Below are 19,126 nucleotides of genomic sequence, written 5' to 3' on the forward strand. Positions count from 1 at the left end.
GCAAGGAGGTCTACAAACCTGACTTAGTTACACCAGCTCTGTCAGGAGGAATGGGCCAAATTCACCCAACTTATTGTGGGAAGCTTGTGGAAAGCTACCTGAAACGTTTGACCCAAGTTAAACAATTTAAAGGCAATGCTACCAAATACTAATTGAGTGTATGTAAACCTCTGAACTAATAGTAGAGTGATTTTATCCCAGCTTTTATTTCTTTCATCACACAGTGGAATGTGATGAAAGAAATAAAAGCTGAAAAAAAAAATCACTACTATTATTCTGACATTTCACATTCTTAAAATAAAAGTGGTGATCCTAACTGACCTAAGACAGGGAATTCTTACTAGGATTAAATGTCAGGAATTTTTCAATGTTTAGGCTTAGGTGTATGTAAACTTCTGACTTCAACTATATATAACAGATCATGTAAAATAACGTTATTAAAGCTCATGCAACTATAACAGATAATGTAATGAATGTTATTAAAGCACAGGCAACAATTACAGACAATGAAATGCACACAAATATGACTATAAAAAGGTTAAGATAAAAAGTGACAAAAACAACAAAACGAAAAACAACAAGAAAACGTCAAGAAAAAACATATTTTGGTTACATGTTCGTGTAATTAAATGTACAATGAAATCTCTGCCATTGTTGAAGAATGATGAATGATGGTAAAAAATAAACAAGCTGATCAAAATATAATGATTAAGTAAAAAAAACTGCATTGCATGTTAGCTAATAACACTGATTAGTCATGATTACAATATCAGACAAGGATGACTATCATTTTTATTTTATTTTATCTTTATTTAACTAAGCAAGTCAGTTAAGAACAAATTCTTATTTTCAATGACGGCCTAGGAACAGTGGGTTTAACTGCCTGTTCAAGGGCAGAACGACAGATGTACCTTGTCAGCTCGGGGATATGAACTTGCAACCTTTCGGTTACTAGTCCAACGCTCTAACCACTAGGTGGATCATACAGGTAATGCAGATCATACAGGCTTAACATTATGATTGAACTAATAAAAACATTAAAAAATATATACCAAAGGTGATGCATGGTAAATGGCTGATGCTTGGGGATAGAGATGACAAGGAGAAGGGGGATGAGAATGATATAATGATCATAGTGATGATGACGGTGAGGTTACAACAACGATGACGAGTATGACGATGACTAAAATTAGGTAAATTAAATGATGCTGAAGTTGAAAAGTTGCAGGGAGCTCACGTCATGGTGTTTTGACTTCTGTGAATCTTCAACGGGTTTCTTCTTTTCATCGTGTGATGTGGTGATGGCTTCAGGTGCTCCCTTCTTGAGCGAGGCTTTGGCTTCATTTTCCTTATGAGCTTTGGGGACGACTTTAGTTTTATCCTGGCCCTGCTGCTGTTTACCGGCCTGCTTGTTGGGTTTAAGTTGAGTTGGTGCACTCTTACTAGGAGAGGGTGCACCCTTAGTAGGGGTGGTTGCAAATTTAACAGGGGAGAGCTGGGCAGAACCCTTGCTCTGGGCAGTGAGTCCTGTCTGTTTGGCAGGGGAGGGTGTGCACTTGTTAGGGGTGTATGCTGTTTTAGCAGAGGACAGTGCACCCTTGGCTGGGGAGGGCTGGGCAGTACCCTTACTCTGGGCATTGGGTCCTATCTTTTTGGCAGGGGAGGGTGTGCCCTTAGCAGGGGTGGATGCTGTTTTAGTGGGGGAGGGTGCACCCTTGGCAGGGGAGTGTGCACTCTTACCTGGGAAGGGTTGTACCTTGGCAGGGGAGGGTTGGGCAGGCCCCTTGCTCTGTTTGGCAGGGGAGAAAGGAGGGCCACTTACTTGGGCACCCAGTGGTTTTTGTTGCTGTTGAGGATCAGTGGGCCATAGCCCTGCCTGCTGATTGGGCCCTCTCTGCTGAGGCTGTTGTTGATTAGCTGGAGCTGAGTGCCGTGGGGATCCCATTGGCTGAGGAACAGGAAGTGGAGCATCTCCCAGGGCCCCAGACAAAGCTCTCTGGGTCTGGCAGTTCAGGCAGAGCCATTCTTTATTCTGAAACACAGACAGAACAAAAAGAGGCCTTTAGAAAACTGCAAGGTACAGGATTGTATCAAAACAAACATTGTCGGTTGACTGCAAACTGAAGATTATTCTATAATGATCATTCAAAAAGGGACAATAACAATGTCAGTCAAAGAACATTTACAATCAAGAAACAATTAATAAAACATAGTCAGGAAGAAACATTCAACAAACAGCCCCACACATACCACAGTGACACATAATGTGGTAGAAGTGGGATGGTGGGAGCTGAGAAGAGGTGCCTTACTTGTCCAACACGGTGAGTCTGCTTGAGTAACATTAAGATAAGTGGTCCTTCTGTAGCTCAGTTAGGTGGTGGTCCTTCTGTAGCTCAGTTGGTAGAGCATGGCGCTTGTAACGCCAGGGTAGTGGGTTCGATTCCCGGGACCACCCATACGTAGAATGTATGAATAAAAGCGTCTGCTAAATGGCATATATATAAGACAGGACAGGAATAGTACTTCTGTTGTTGTCTGCACTACTGCGGTCTGCACTACCGCTGCTCTCACAGCAGCACTTAAAAATTAAGCATGTCCTCAACTGAAATAATATAAAAACACAACTCTCCAATAAATCAGCTGTCTCGTAGAAGGTTTAAGCCACTAATTTACACCAACGCTACGTCCCAAATAGCACCCTATTCCCTATACAGTGCACTATATAGGGAATACAGTGCACTATACAGTGCATTATTGTGAAGAGGAAATGTTTAGGAGCAACAACAGCTCAGCCGTGAAGTGGCATGCCACACCAGCTCACAGAACGGGACTTCTGAGTGCTGAAGCATGTAGCGCGTAAAAATTGTCTGTCCTCAGTTGCAACACTCACTACGGGTTCCAAACTGCCTCTGGAAGCAACGTCAGCACAATAACTATTCGTTGGGAACTTCATGAAATGGATTGGCCAAGCAGTCGCACACAAGCCTAAGATCACCATGCGCAATGCCAAGCATTGGCTGGAGGGGTGTATAGCTTGCCGCCATTGGAATCTAGAGCAGTGGAAACGCGTTCTCTGGAGTGATGAATCACGCTTCACCATCTGGCAGTCCGATGGACGAATCTGGGTTTGGCGGATGCCAGGAAACGCTACCTGCACCAATGCATGATGCCAACTGTAAATTTAGCGGAGGAGGAATAATGGTTTGGGCTGTGACCCTTAGTTCCAGTAAAGGGAAATCTTAACGCTATATCATATAATGACATTCTAGATGATTCTGTGCTTCCAAATTTGTGGCAAGAGTTTGGGGGAAGGCCCTTTCCTGTTTCAGCATGACTATCCCCCTGTCCACAAAGCAAGGTCCATACAGAAATGGTTTGTTGACATCAGTGTGGAAGAACTTGAATGGCCTGCACAGAGCCCTGACCTCAACCCCATCGAACACCTTTGGGATGGATTAGAACGCAGACTGCAAGCCAGGCCTAATTGACCAACATCAGTGCCAGACCTAACTAATGCTCTTGTGGGTGAATGGACACAAGTACCAGCAAGCGATGTTCCAACATCTAGTGGAGAGCCTTCCCAGAAGAGTGGAGGTTGTTATAGCAGCAAAGGGGGCACAAACTCCATATTAATGCTCATGACTGCCTGTCTGTTATACCATGCTCAAGGGTTAGTAGTAATCAGTGTATAAAGAGCTGCTCCCTCACGCCTTCCAAAGCATTAATAGTTCCATGGGTTACTACATGTACTGTATTATGTGGACTGGAATTACGCACATCGTTCAAACCATGATAAAGCAGAAGAGAACGTGCGATTACTAGGCAGCACATGCGGCCTTCGCTAGTATAGGCTAGCGAATTTGATTTTGAAATGTAATAGGGCCTATTTGTATAATTAGTAGGCTAACGCATATATACTGTAATGACCTGACTAGATCATAAATGAACAATTGTCCAGACAGAGGCTTGAGTTTACGAATTGACGGTTTATTACACCAACTTTACACAGGCTACTGTTTGGGCCGTAGCACACGCCAAATAGATGACAGATAACCCACAAGCCAATCGTGACCTTCTCTTGTGAAACCCAGACGTAAGAGAGAGAACAAAGGCTGAACCTGGTCTTAACTTCCAATGCTCCACCCCCCTGCCCAACCCCCCTCCACGCCACTCCGCCAACCACCAGGATGCCCGGCATCAGAACATTCCAGGCATTCCCGTGATTGGCAGATAGCAGGTTGATTGACAGGTCGGACCCCGCGAACACCGGGTACTGGTCAGTACAACACAACCACCTCCTAGCCTAACACATAACACACAGCTGTCTGTGCGGGTCGCTACAATACCTTCCATAATATATCCCCTAATGTTATTAACCTACCTCATCTTTCAGTCCTTCCTCGCTTTCAACAGTTAAAATACGTTTCGTTATCCTCATCTTCATCATTCTAATTTCATCCTTGTATAATATAGGACTGGAATTAGATGCAGAAGGCTTTCACTTTTCTTCACGAAGATTGAATGATTATAGATCTAAATGAATAACTGTTATAGCCTACCGCCACGGCATGTTCACTCTTCTTTCAAACTGCCCTGAGTTCTGTTGGCTGCTGTATTTAACGTTAAGCAACAACAACAAAAGTTTGCGTCCCTCTTAGAATAGGCTATTGTTATAAGAAATGCAAACCATAATAATGTCCTGCAAGCTAGTATAGTCAATATTTTCCTGCATGGGAATCCAAAGAGCTAATGAGCATTAATTAATAAGGAAGCCAGCAGAGCACCGTAATGAACACGTTGGAAGACATTGAACTGGTTTCAAGCGCAAGGCGAAGCAGGTGTTAATTTGTAAAGGACCACAGGAGGTAGCTTGGTCCAGGGGCAGGCAGAAGGTCATGCACAGAGGTTCCAAACAGGCAGGAAAAAGGCTAGTAACGTCGTTCGGGAAATCAGGTAATACGTTTGTTACGTACCCCAGTTTCTGTGTTGTGGTTTTGTTTGTGTGTGTTTCGGGATGGCTTCGTGAAATTCCCCCAAGCAGCTGATTGGTCGGCCCCACAGATAATTGGAGCTGACCCCGCCCCCTCGTCAGGATACAGCTGTATCCCATTACAGACTCCTCTCCAGCTGTATAAACCAGTGTTCTGTTGCTCAGAAGAGAGATGATTAGTGTCCTGTGATAACCTGTGTTGGTTGTTTCTCAAACAGATGTGGTATGTACTATGTTAGTTGTTGCTGAGAGAGCTGATGGTTATGTTCTGTGTTAGTTTGTTGCTCAGTCAGAGAGCTTATTTGGTGTCCTGTGTTTTTTGTTGTAATATTCTGTTTCATTTGCTCCCAGGGGGGGGGAGGCACCTAGGAAGTGCTTAGGCAAGAGGCATGCGGGTATACATAACCCGTTGTATTTACTATCTATACACTCTAGGCAATACCTGGGCGGACCACCCCCTATATTTTGGTTGGCGCACCAGGTGGCCCTAAGGTAGGTAGGAGAGGGGGCTTTGACATTTTACTTTTCTTTGGTTCCGTCCAGCCCCTTTTCCCCAACATTACCTTGTAACGGAATAAATTCCCTGTGAACAGTACCAAACTCTTCCTTTGTCATCCTTACTTGCACCTACAGTCACATACCTCTCACTCCACGGAGAGTGGGGTTATAGCTGGGTGTTGCGTTCCCTCTTCCTAGCGGCGTACGTAACGTTTAACAGGAAATCCGATGGGCTAAAACACAGGCAGTGACTAGGCAAAGGTGTCGTTTGTGAGGCAGGCAAAACGATCATACACGGGAGGCTTAGATCACAAGGGGGAAACCCGCGCTCCGAATAGACGTGTCACAAAACAAGCAATACTTCGCAAAGAACTGAACTAGTGTGTGATAATGACATACAGGTGATTGTTCACACAATGTTGTGTTTGCGAGCGTGAGCTGCGTTCAGGGGATCTATCTACGTGTTTGAGAGTGAGTTGGAAGCAGACGTTACAAGCACAGGTGATTGCGTATTGCGCAAGAGAGACTATACATTAATGCTTATTATGCATAACCCATCAATTAGCTAAATATAAGGCTAATACTGCATTAAATATATGCCTATACTTTACGTATCAATCTAGAAGAGTTGGAGTGCTCGCGCGTGTACTGATTCAAAGCAACAAATATTCGAGTGCTAGGCAGTTTATAAAGTAGCCATTTCGGGTATTTGTACTTTTAATATTTACATTTGACTACTTTTACTTAACTACTGTACATTCCTTAAGAAAATATTGTATTTTTTAATCCATACATTTGACACCCAAAAGTAGGCTACTTGTTACATTTTGAAAGCTTAGCAGGATAGGAAAATAGTCATTCACGCACTTATCAACCGAACATCCCTGGTCATCCTTACGGCCTCTTGATCTGGCAGACTCACTAAACACACGCTTTGTTTGTAAATTATGTGAGTGTTGGCGTGTGCCCCTAGCTTTCAGTAAAGAAAAACATTAAATGGTGCCATCTGGTTTACTTAATATAAGGAATTTGACATTTATTTTTACTGTTGATTAAGTATATTTTAAACCAAATACTAGACTTTTACTGGGTGACGTTGTCATTTTCTATTATGGTATCTTTACTTTTACTCAAGTATGACAGTTGGATACTTTTCCAACACTGGTGATAGGACGTTTTAATACTCTGCAGCTGCAATAAAATAAAACATCTTTACAATTAAAAAAACAAGTTGATCCCCGAAAACCAGATGGAGACGGGCAAATTAGACGCGCATTCGGTCTTGAAATTACGTTAGCATAGGCTATGCTGCATAAAATGTAGGCCTACCTGTCACAAAGGTTACCATGATGAGATAAGTCTACATACATTGTGAACTGCGCTCAATACTGAGATGGAGTGTCTGTCCCCACCCTGAGTGTTGATTCATCATGTGTAACAGGGTTATTGGTGATTCCCCTTGCCACTATTGTTAAGCCAATGGGTTTTTGGTTTGAGTTCGTCTTGCCTTCACCTACTCAACATGGCATCTTATTGGCTGGTTTGCGTAGCTTGCTTACGAGGGGGGATGTTCCAGTTAGAATCGTCCCAGTGAACAAGCAACAAACCAGCCAATAAGATGCCATGTTGAGTAGGTGAAGGCAAGACAAACTCAAACCAAAAACCCATTGGCTTAACAATACAGTGGCAAGGGGAATCACCAATAACCCTGTTACACATGCAGAGGCCGTAGGGCAACCATATTTAGACATCGTATATCATTTTACAGTTACATTTCACGCCATGCTGTTCAAATACTTTTAATATTTATCCTGGAAAAGGGGAGTGGTTTTGGGTGGGAAATCCTAGTAAATCTTGGTAACAGGTTCCCTCCTTTCAACCCTAATCTGAATTTCTTCCGAGTGTGATAATTTGCCTAAGATTAAAACTAACAGGCATTGGATTGAGTATACGCTCAACAAAAATGTTCCTTCCTACATTTTGAACCAAATATCTATGACCTTTAAAGTCGGATTAGGTATTTCAAGCATGGCAGTAGCTGCAGTATGGCCCTTGACAGGATAGGTCAGAGCTGGCTAAAAGGACACAGTCAAACCCCTGTAGTTGTACATTTCAAAAGGCTGTCTAAATCAAGTCTTTCATCTGTATGAGAAGGCTTAATCACCAGAGATTGTTAAGCGCTTTGAAGCACATGAGATGACGCCACTGTATGAATACAAATCAGTACTATTGTTATTAGTGATGAGACAGAGACCCACCTGCAAGTAGTTCAACAGTCAACTGTTCAGATGACACTCATCAACAGAGTTACACACAGACTATCACCCCTCACATTCAATCAACAAAAGGTACATAAAAAATTAAACCCTATCCCTCCCTGTATAATGTACTTTTGACAGGATTCTTATAGGCTCTGGTCAAAAGTAGTTCACTATGGGCAATTTTGGATGTAACCCGAGAGTTAGACAGGCACTCATCCCTCACATTCATACTTCCCACCACAGATTGTCAACACTCGTTCTGAGAAAAGGGTGTAAACCTATCAAAGACAATATTAGCAGAAACACATTCCATTTCAGATCACAGGAGCTGATCAATGAGACGGATCTGAAGTTTCCATATTAGGACAGCCTCAGTCTTAGCAGTTGTTTTATTCTCAGACCAATGGAAAATAAAAATGGTTCTATTACCGATTATGAGAATTGAAAAGGGACATGGTGGGACCATGTTTGTAGCCCAGGGCCTGCATTCAAATGGTCTCAGAGTAGAAACACTGATCTAGGATCAAGCCTAGATCAGGCCTAGGCATGGAGAAATGGTGTCTGTGTATTTTTTTATTTCCCTTTATTTAACCATGTAGGTAAGTTGAGATCAAGTTCTCATTTACAATTGCGACCTGGCCAAGATAAAGCAAAGCAGTTCGACAGATACAACGACACAGAGTTACACATGGAGTAAAACAAACATACAGTCAATAATACAGTATAAACAAGTATATATACAATGTGAGCAAATGAGGTGAGAAGGGAGGTAAAGGCAAAAAAGGCCATGGTGGCAAAGTAAATACAATATTGCAAGTAAAACACTGGAATGGTAGTTTTGCAATGGAAGAATGTGCAAAGTAGAAATACAAATAATGGGGTGCAAAGGAGCAAAATAAATAAATTAATTAAATACAGTTGGGAAAGAGGTAGTTGTTTGGGCTAAATTATAGGTGGGCTATGTACAGGTGCAGTAATCTGTGAGCTGCTCTGACAGTTGGTGCTTAAAGCTAGTGAGGGAGATAAGTGTTTCCAGTTTCAGAGATTTTTGTAGTTCGTTCCAGTCATTGGCAGCAGAGAACTGGAAGGAGAGGCAGCCAAAGAAAGAATTGGTTTTGGGGGTGACTAGAGAGATATACCTGCTGGAGCGTGTGATAAGGGGGGACTTTACCTAGCAGGGTCTTGTAGATGACATGGAGCCAGTGGGTTTGGCGACGAGTATGAAGCGAGGGCCAGCCAACGAGAGCGTACAGGTCGCAATGGTGGGTAGTATATGGGGCTTTTGGTGACAAAACGGATTGCACTGTGATAGACTGCATCCAATTTGTTGAGTAGGGTATTGGAGGCTATTTTGTAAATGACATCGCCAAAGTCGAGGATTGGTAGGATGGTCAGTTTTACAAGGGTATGTTTGGCAGCATGAGTGAAGGATGCTTTGTATAGGAAGCCAATTCTAGATTTAACTTTGGATTGGAGATACTTGATATGGTTCTGGAAGGAGAGTTTACAGTCTAACCAGACACCTAAGTATTTGTAGTTGTCCACGTATTCTAAGTCAGAGCCGTCCAGAGTAGTGATGTTGGACAGGCGGTGCAGGTAGCGATCAGTTGAAGAGCATGCATTTAGTTTTACTTGTATTTAAGAGCAATTGGAGGCCAGGGAAGGAGAGTTGTATGGCATTGAAGCTTGCCTGGAGGGTTGTTAACACAGTGTCCAAAGAAGGGCCGGAAGTATACAGAATGGTGTCGTCTGCGTAGAGGTGGATCAGGGACTCACCAGCAGCAAGAGCGACCTCATTGATGTATACAGAGAAGCGAGTCGGTCCAAGAATTGAACCCTGTGGCACCCCCATAGAGTGCCAGAGGTCCGGACAGCAGACCCTCCGATTTGACACACTGAACTCTATCAGAGAAGTAGTTGGTGAACAAGGCGAGGCAATCATTTGAGAAACCAAGGCTGTCGTGTCTGCCGTAAGGATGTGGTGATTGACAGAGTCGAAAGCCTTGGCCAGATCAATGAATACGGCTGCACAGTAATGTTTCTTATCGATGGCGGTTAAGATATCGTTTAGGACCTTGAGCGTGGCTGAGGTGCACCCATGACCAGCTCTGATACCAGATTGCATAGCAGAGGTATGGTGAGATTCGAAATGGTCGGTAATCTGTTTGTTGACTTGGCTTTCGAAGACCTTAGAAAGGCATGGTAGGATAGATATAGGTCTGTATCAGTTTGGGTCAAGAGTGTCCCCCCCCCTTTGAAGAGGTGGATGACCGCAGCTGCTTTCCAATCTTTGGGAATCTCAGACGACACGAAAGAGAGGTTGAACAGGCTAGTAATAGGGGTGGCAACAATTTCGGCAGATAATCTTAGAAAGAAAGGGTCCAGATTGTCTAGCCCGGCTGATTTGTAGGGGTCCAGATTTTGCAGCTCTTTCAGAACATCAGCTGAACGGATTTGGGAGAAGGAGAAATGGGGAAGGCTTGGGCGAGTTGCTGTTGGGGGTGCAGTGCTGTTGACCGGGGTAGGAGTAGCCAGGTGGAAAGCATGGCCAGCCATAGAAAAATGCTTATTGAAATTCTCAATTATGGTGGATTTATCAGTGGTGAGTGTTTCCGATCTTCAGTGCAGTGGGCAGCTGGGAGGAGGTGTTCTTATTCTCCATGGACTTTACAGTGTATTGTAGTCGTCATGTCTTCACTCACAAAGGTAATAATATAACCCGATAAACACCTCTATAGACAATTACCATCTGTACCATAAATCATATCCTGTATATGGTGTCCATAGGAGGACAGCATCCTTCATTGTTATGCCTTCTTTAACCTCTGAGGAGTAAATGAAGACAACAACATATTAGAAAACCATCCCACAGCATAAAGCTCAAAGGAAAGCACAACACAGGTGTTAATAACGTCATAGAGGACATCTCTGCTACAGTACGCTTCCATAATTCATTGCAGAACATTTTAGATTACATTATTTCACCAACGCTAGATTACATTATTGTAAACTCATTTGAAAAGCATCTTATTTTTAGAATTTAATATTTAAAATGCATTCGGTTTTTGGTTACATTTCAAGAATTCAGTGTGTAGTAGCAGCATGAGAAAAAACAACCTGCTGAATATGTCTGCAACTATAATATGGCAATACAACTCAACAAAAAGTGAGCTACTCTTCTTGTAATGTCTTTAAGCCTGAACTAGTCTCACTCAATTGGTCAGCTGCTCAATTAAATTCTGGGTCCATACATGTTAAAAGAAAAGATGAAGAGATGCTAGAACAAGAAGTGGAAATGGAATGAGGAGCTCTACCCTATCTCTTTGCAAGCTACGGGCCGAATGTCCCATCTCCTTCAGAAATTCGAACGACGCTATCACCTGAAAAATCGTAATTTTTTCAAATAACCAGTGACAAAAAACCCAAACATCAGAATTACTGCTGCTTGTTATCCCACGCATCCCATTCAGCCACACTCAAGGTACTAAATGATATCATAACCGCCATCGATAAAAGACAGTACTGTGCAGCCGTCTTCATCGACCTCGCCAAGGCTTTCGACTCTGTCAATCACCAAATTCTTATCGGCAGACTCAACAGCCTCGGTTTTTCGGATGACTGCCTTGCCTGGTTCACCAATTACTTTGCAGACAGAGTTCAGTGTGTCAAATCAGAGGGCATGCTGTCCGGTCCTCTGGCAGTCTCTATGGGGGTGCCACAGGGTTCAATTCTCGGGCCGACTCTTTTCTCTGTATATATCAATGATGTTGCTCTTGCTGCGGGCGATTCCCTGATCCACCTCTACGCAGACGACACCATTCTATATACTTTCGGCCCGTCATTGGACACTGTGCTATCAAACCTCCAAACGAGCTTCAATGCCATACAGCACTCCTTCCGTGGCCTCCAACTGCTCTTAAACGCGAGTAAAACCAAATGCATGCTTTTCAACCGATCGCTGCCTGCACCCGCATGCCCGACTAGCATCACCACCCTGGATGGTTCCAACCTTGAATATGTGGACATCTATAAGTACCTAGGTGTCTGGCTAGACTGCAAACTCTCCTTCCAGACTCACATCAAACATCTCCAATCAAAAATCAAATCCAGAGTCGGCTTTCTATTCCGCAACAAAGCCTCCTTCACTCACGCTGCCAAGCTTACCCTAGTAAAACTGACTATCCTACCGATCCTCGACTTCGGCGATGTCATCTACAAAATGGCTTCCAACACTCTACTCAGCAAACTGGATGCAGTCTATCACAGTGCCATCCGTTTTGTCACTAAAGCACCTTATACCACCCACCACTGCGACTTGTATGCTCTAGTCGGCTGGCCCTCACTACATATTCGTCGCCAGACCCACTGGCTCCAGGTCATTTACAAGTCCATGCTAGGTAAAGCTCCGCCTTATCTCAGTTCACTGGTCACGATGGCAACACCCATCCGTAGCACGCGCTCCAGCAGGTGTATCTCACTGATCATCCCTAAAGCCAACACCTCATTTGCCGCCTTTCGTTCCAGTACTCTGCTGCCTGTGACTGGAACGAATTGCAAAAATCGCTGAAGTTGGAGACTTTATCTCCTCACCAACTTCAAACATCAGCTATCCGAGCAGCTAACCGATCGCTGCAGCTGTACATAGTCTATAGGTAAATAGCTCACCCTTTTCACCTACCTCATTCCCATACTGTTTTTATACTGTTTTTATTTATTTACTTTTCTGCTCTTTTGCACACCAATATCACCAATATCTCTACCTGTACATGCCCATCTGATCATTTATCACTCCAGTGTTAATCTGCAAAATTGTATTATTCGCCTACCTCCTCATGCCTTTTGCACACATTGTATATAGATTGCCCATTTTTTTCTACTGTGTTATTGACTTGCTAATTGTTTACTCCATGTGTAACTCTGTTGTCTGTTCACACTGCTATGCTTTATCTTGGCCAGGTCGCAGTTGCAAATGAGAACTTGTTCTCAACTAGCCTACCTGGTTAAATAAAGGTGAAATAAATAAAATAAAATAAAAAAAAATTCCAATCCCAACAGATTCTATGCTACCAGTTATGTTTATGTAGATCTGTCCACGAGAGATTCCTCTACTTGTAACCTGCTCACTGCACAGCGAACCTTTTCAACTGTCAAAACAATAACATTCTATATGCATGCACCAAAAGGTTCCCCAGTGAACATCCGTTGCTGCAGCGCACCATAATTATGAGTTAGCTAGCTAGCTGGCTAGACAGCACAAAATGACAAGTACATCTTTTTTGGTCCAAAACTGAACAAACGAGTTACACTATATATACACAGAAGTATGTGGACACCCCTCTCTCTTTTCTCATTCTTCTACAGAGCACCATATGGGATTTCTCTGACATAATTTCATAATGTAAGGTTGATTAGATGGAAAAGATAGATCTGTATACCTAACAATATGGCCAAATCCAGATGATAATGACATAATACACTATATATACAAAAGTATGTGGAAACCCTTTCAAATGAGTGGATTCTGCCATTTCAACCACACCCATTGCTGACAGGTGTATAAAATCAAGCACATAGCCATGCAATCTCCATAGACAAACATTGACAGCAGAATGGCCTTACTGAAGAAGTCAGTGACTTCATAGGATGCCACAGTCATAGGATGCCACCCTTTCCAAGGAGTCAGTTCGTCAAATCTCTGCCCTGCTGGAGCTGCCCTGGTCAACTGTAAGTGCTGTTATTGTGAAGTGGAAATGTCTAGGAGCAACAACGGCTCAGTCGCCAAGTGGTAGGCCACAGTTGCAACACTCTACAGAGTTCCAAACTGCCTCTTGAAGCAACGTCAGCGTAAGAACTGTTTGTCGGGAGCTTCATGAATTGGGTTTCCATGGGCGAGCAGTTGCACACAAGCCTAAGATCACCATGCGCAATGCCAAGTATCAGCTGGAGTGGTGTATACCTCGCCACCATTGGAATCTGGAGCAGTGGAAACGCATTCTCTGGAGTGATGAATCACGCATCACCATCTGGCAGTCCTGGATTTGGCGGATGCCAGGAGAATGCTACCTGTCCAAATGCATACTGCCAACTGTACATTTTGGTGGAGGAGGAATAATGGTCTGGGGCTGTTTTTCATGGTTTGGTCTAGGTCCCTTAGTTCCAGTGAAGGGAAATCTTAACGCTACAGCATACATTGACATTCTAGACGATTCTGTGCTCCCAACTTTGTGGCAACAGATTGGGAAAAGCCCTTTCCTGTTTCAGCATGACTACCCCCCTGTCCACAAAGCGAGGTCCATGCAGAAATAGTTTGTTGAGATGTGGAAGAACTTGACTGGCCTACATAGAGCCCCGACCTCAACCACATCGAACGCCTTTGGGATGAATTGGAACGCAGACTGCGAGCCAGACCTAATCGCCCAACATCAGTGCTCAACCTCACAAATGTTCTTGTGGCTGAATGGAAGCAAGTCCCCGCAGCACTGTTCCAACATCTAGTGGAAAGCCTTAGGCTGTTATAGCAACAAAGGGGGGACCAACTCCATATTATTGCCCACGAGCAGATTTATTATCCATTTGCTCTGTTGGTGTGAGCTACATTTGGCTAGCATAGCAAATATAAAATAAAATGTTATTTGTCACATGCAACAGGAATAGACCTCACGGTGAAATGCTTACTTACAAGCCCTTAACCAACAATGCAGTTCAAGAAATAGAGTTAAGATTTTTTTTAACTAAATAAACAAAGTAAAAAAAATGTCAAAAGTAACACAATAAAATAACAATAATGAGGCTATATACAGAGGCTATATACAGGAGCTACTGGTACAGAGTCAATGTACTGAGATTGGTCGAGGTAATTTGTACATGGTAGCGGTAAAGTGACTATGCTTAGATATCTAAGGACCTATCATGGTCCAAACACACCAACAGTCGTTAAGAGGGCACGACAATACCTTTTCCCCCTCAGGAGCGTAAAAAGATTTGGTATGGGCCCTCAGATCCTTAAAGTTCTACAGCTGCACCATTGAGAGCAGCTAGACTTGCTGCATCACCGCTTGGTATGGCAACTGCTTGGCATTCGATCGCAAGGCACTACAGAGGGTAGTAGGTATGACCCTGTACATCACTAGAGATGAGCTCCCTGCCATCCAGGACCTCCATACTAGGAGTTGTCAGGGGAAGACCCTAAAAATTGTCAAATACTCCAGCCACCCAAGACATAGACTGTTCTCTCTGCTACCGCACGGCAAGCGGTACCGGAGCACCAAGTCTGCGACCAAAAGGCTCCTAAACAGCAGCCATAACACTGCTGAACAGTGTTAAACAGTGTTAAATGTTAATCAAATGGTTACCTAGAATATTTGCATTGACGCCTTTTTTTGCACTGACTCTCTTGCACTGTTGGGGAATTGTTAGATTACAGGTTAGATATTACTACACTGTCGGAACTAGAAGCACAAGCATTTCGCTACTCTCGCATTAACATCTGCTAACCATGTGTATGTGACCAATAAAATTGGATTTGGCTCTATCCACGCTCACTGGACTCTACCCACACATACTAAATCAACACTCCAACACGCACATACACACACACTACATACGCTCACACACACAAAACATACAGGCACAGTTTCACACTCTGTTTACTATCTATCCTGATTGCCTAGCCACTTCTACATGTACATATTACCTCAATCATCTCAACTACCTCGTACCCTTGCACATTGACTTGGTACCGGTACTCCTTGTATATAGCCTCATTATTGTTATTTTATTGTGTTACTATGTCCTTTTCTTAATAAAAAATATTGAAAAAAAAAATGTAAATTGTCTTACTTTTAACTGCATTGATGGAAAAGGGCTCGTGTGTAGGCATTTCACAGTAAAGTCTACAGCTGTTGTATTCCACGCATGTGACAAATTGAATGAAATTAGATCAACAAAATATAAGCAATGTGTGAGGATTAGCTAATCCTGTTTCAGCATAGAAATGACAAGCCACATGTACAAGCGCATTGGACATGCCCACGAGGCCAACACTGATCACATCATATAGTATGTCTGCTTTGCATGCCATAAATAAGCTCAAATCCACTGTAAGCAATGGAACCAAAAAGGTAGAACACAGATAGCAGAGGCAAGAGAGAAATACCCTGACCGGGCAAGGACGCACACCCTAATCAAATTACACTTGAAGGTAGCATGCCAACCACTAGAGGACAGTGAGTGTCGCAGAATGAAACAAAAAGATGCTTACGGTACTCAAATATTGATCAATTCATGATAGACAGGAGACACTACTTAGACTTAGGGGGGATGACATCACATCACTGTGGCTACTAGAACCCACCTTCAGCTCACCTGTGCTACAGTCACACCCCTTTCACCACCTTCTACGCCACCGACAGTATAACTCAGTGGGTGTTTTGAGTCAGTTTAGCAGAATGAAATACCCAAAAAATCAGTTCTGTGGGTGCTAGATTGACTCAGTTCACACAGTCTGCTCTGCTGGCTGCTGAGGTTTATACGGAGAAGGAGGAGGTCAGTGAGTGTAGCAGAAGGGTGAGTGTGTTGAGGTTGATGCAGAGAAGGAGGCGGTCAGTGAGTGTGTTGGAAGTTGATGCAGAGAATGAGGTCAGTGAGTAGCAGAGGGGTGAGTGTGTAGCTCATGTGAGCTAGATGATAGGTGAGTGCTTGGCTCTTTCTCAATTCATCCTTCCTCGATTGCTGTGATCTCCTTCTCAAAACCCATTGGAGAAGAAGGTTAGAGGGGAGGGACCTTTAACCTTCTCCTCCAATACAGTTGTGATACAATACAGGTGAGGAGATAGGATGTGAGTAATCAAGGAAAGACAAAGTGAGACAAAGCACTTAGTAGCCATCGTGTGGTGATGTCACCCACCCTGAAACATAAATTACTGTTATCCTAGCCCAACCAAGATCATGGTTTTTATATCAGCTTCAAATCTGTGCAATATCATCAGACAAAATGAGAGTGACAACCAAATAAAACAGACAAACAGGGAATGTTCAATGACCAAAAAATACGCTAAACTTAAAAATGCAAAATTCACTCCATTTTCCTGGTTGCTAAAATTCTAATAGTTCACATAATTTCAGTTTATGTGACAAAACAAGCAGTCATTGTGTACAGAATCATTGTGCCATCTAAACTTAAACTGGAAAAATATTTTCAATAATCAAAAATATTGTATTTTCAGTTGTTGGAAGCTGGTGTACAAACCAAAAGTAAAAGTGGCAAAACAAAACTTAAGAACAGGAAGCATAGAAATAGCTTACATAGAACAGATCTACCACCTCTTAGACTTGGTCCTTGTAGAGCATGGCGCTTGTAACGCCAGGGTAGTGGGTTCGATTCCCGGGACCACCCATACGTAGAATGTATGCACACATGACTGTAAGTCGCTTTGGATAAAAGCGTCTGCTAAATGGCATATATTATTATTATTATTACTTGCTTTCAATGAGAATGACAGATTCTCAGGATTCTCAGAATGACAGAAACACACATTTCTATGTGAATTTGGTTGGTTTGCCCCAAAAATGTACATATTGTCACGCCCTGACCTTAGAGAGATTTTTATGTCTCTATTTTTGGTTTGGTCAGGGTGTGATTTGGGTGGGCATTCTATGTTCTTTTTTCTATGTTTTGTATTTATTTGTTTTGGCCGGGTATGGTTCTCAATCAGGGACAGCTGACTATCGTTGTCTCTGACTTTGTTTTCTGTTTAGTGGTTTCTGCACCTGACAGGACTGTTTCGGTTTTGGTTTGCACTTTGTTCCAGTGTTCAGTTAAATAAAAAGCCATGAACACTTACCACGCCGATCGATTCCTCTTCTTCAGACGACGACACACATACTGTAGCTTTAAATTCTAAGAATCAACACTTTATTAAATATCATACAAATAACCCTTGTGTAAATGGTTAGTTAGTTTAGACATCAATCTTACTCCAAAACAAAATATTATTGAATATTTAAATTAATACAAATAGATGTCTAATACAAATAATAAGCAGAATGTTAGGGTTTGGGCTGGAAAAGAAACTTGCACACCCAGTAGCTAGATTTCTAGGAGCAAGGTTGGCCATGCATGTTCTAGGTCTATGCATTGTTACTTTTACCAGTATTGTTGTATTCCTACAACCAATTCTAACAGGAAACCAATAGCCTATATAACCAATTGGAGAGACCATATACCCTCCAGTCCTTGGGACTTTCTTTGGGACCTTTATCCGCAGACAGGGTTTAGTAGCTTTAGTAGCTTTCACAGGTCTGTGGATCTGAGGTTTGGAAACATAACATTTAGACCAGGACTTGCTTCATTATAACATTTGATATTTCGTTGCAATTGTGTTTCTGTATTGTCATAGTTATCTCTTTGGGACTGGAAATCTGTTCATTAGCTAGCTATCATAGCTACTGGCGAGTTGGCTAACATTGTTATTTTTAGCAGATCAAGGTACCATTTATGTCATAAAATCAAAAACAAATATTAGATGGCCGTCTATCCTATTTATATCTAGCTAGCTAGCTGAGGTTACCTAAAATAGATGGTTAACTTGATAAACAACTTACCCGTGTGCTACAAAACATCCTGGCGTCGCCATCTCCTGCTGCTAAAGTTACTATCCATGCAGGCAATGCAGCCTGCTGCGATGCTTCTTTGGGAAAACGATCAACTTTCCTTTTCAAAAATAGAGCTGTCCCCGGTCGTAAGGACCATCCCACCCGCGAATACAATGGTTAAAATGCAACACACCAGAAGTACTTTGGGGTTCCAGGGTTTACGTCCACTCCTCCTCAAAAAAAATAATTAGAGTAGTGGTGTAAAGTACTTAAGTAGTACTTTAAAGTATTTTTACTTAAGTACTTTTTTGGTTATCTGTACTTTATTTATATATTTGACACCATTTACTTTTACTTCACACATTCCTAAAGAAAATAATGTACTTTTGACTCCATACATTTTCCATGATACCCAAAAGTACTTGTTACATTTTGAATGACGCAAGCAGTAAAATTTTATTTAAAAAACACCTTATGAAGAGCGGGGACTGTGAAGCAACACAAACATTGTGGATCCATAATAAATACAAATGTTTAGCACGACAGGAAAATGGTTCAATTCCCACACTTATTAAGAAAACATCCCTAGTCATCTCTACTGCCTCTGATCTGGCAGAGTCACTAAACGCAAATGCTTAATTTGTCAATTATATCTGACTGTTGGAGTGTGCCCCTGGCTATCCGTTAATAAATAATAAAAAAACACAGCAATTGTTCCGTCTGGTTTGCTTAAAGTAAGGAATTTTAAATGATTACATTTGACACTTAAGTATATTTATAGAGT

At 42.4% G+C, this 19,126-nt stretch overlaps 1 protein-coding gene across 7 annotated transcripts in view; it reads right to left on the reverse strand.

Annotated features, from left to right (window-relative positions):
* Positions 1-19,126, reverse strand: part of LOC118400525 (protein bassoon-like) — a 202,265-nt gene that overhangs the window by 30,867 nt on the left and 152,272 nt on the right. For 2 of the 7 annotated variants that reach the window (XM_035797464.2, XM_035797463.2), the window contains exon 4: positions 1,238-2,032. In XM_035797464.2, the coding sequence (XP_035653357.2) occupies positions 1,238-2,032 (795 nt within the window). Of the gene's footprint in view, positions 1-1,237; positions 2,033-2,309; positions 6,950-17,591; positions 18,057-18,351; positions 18,494-19,126 lie in introns of those variants that run through there. The other 5 variants (XM_035797469.2, XM_035797467.2, XM_052473829.1 and 2 more) reach the window with 5 other exon arrangements.

This window comes from Oncorhynchus keta, chromosome 21 (assembly GCF_023373465.1).
Source record: "Oncorhynchus keta strain PuntledgeMale-10-30-2019 chromosome 21, Oket_V2, whole genome shotgun sequence".
Lineage (NCBI taxonomy): Eukaryota > Metazoa > Chordata > Actinopteri > Salmoniformes > Salmonidae > Oncorhynchus > Oncorhynchus keta.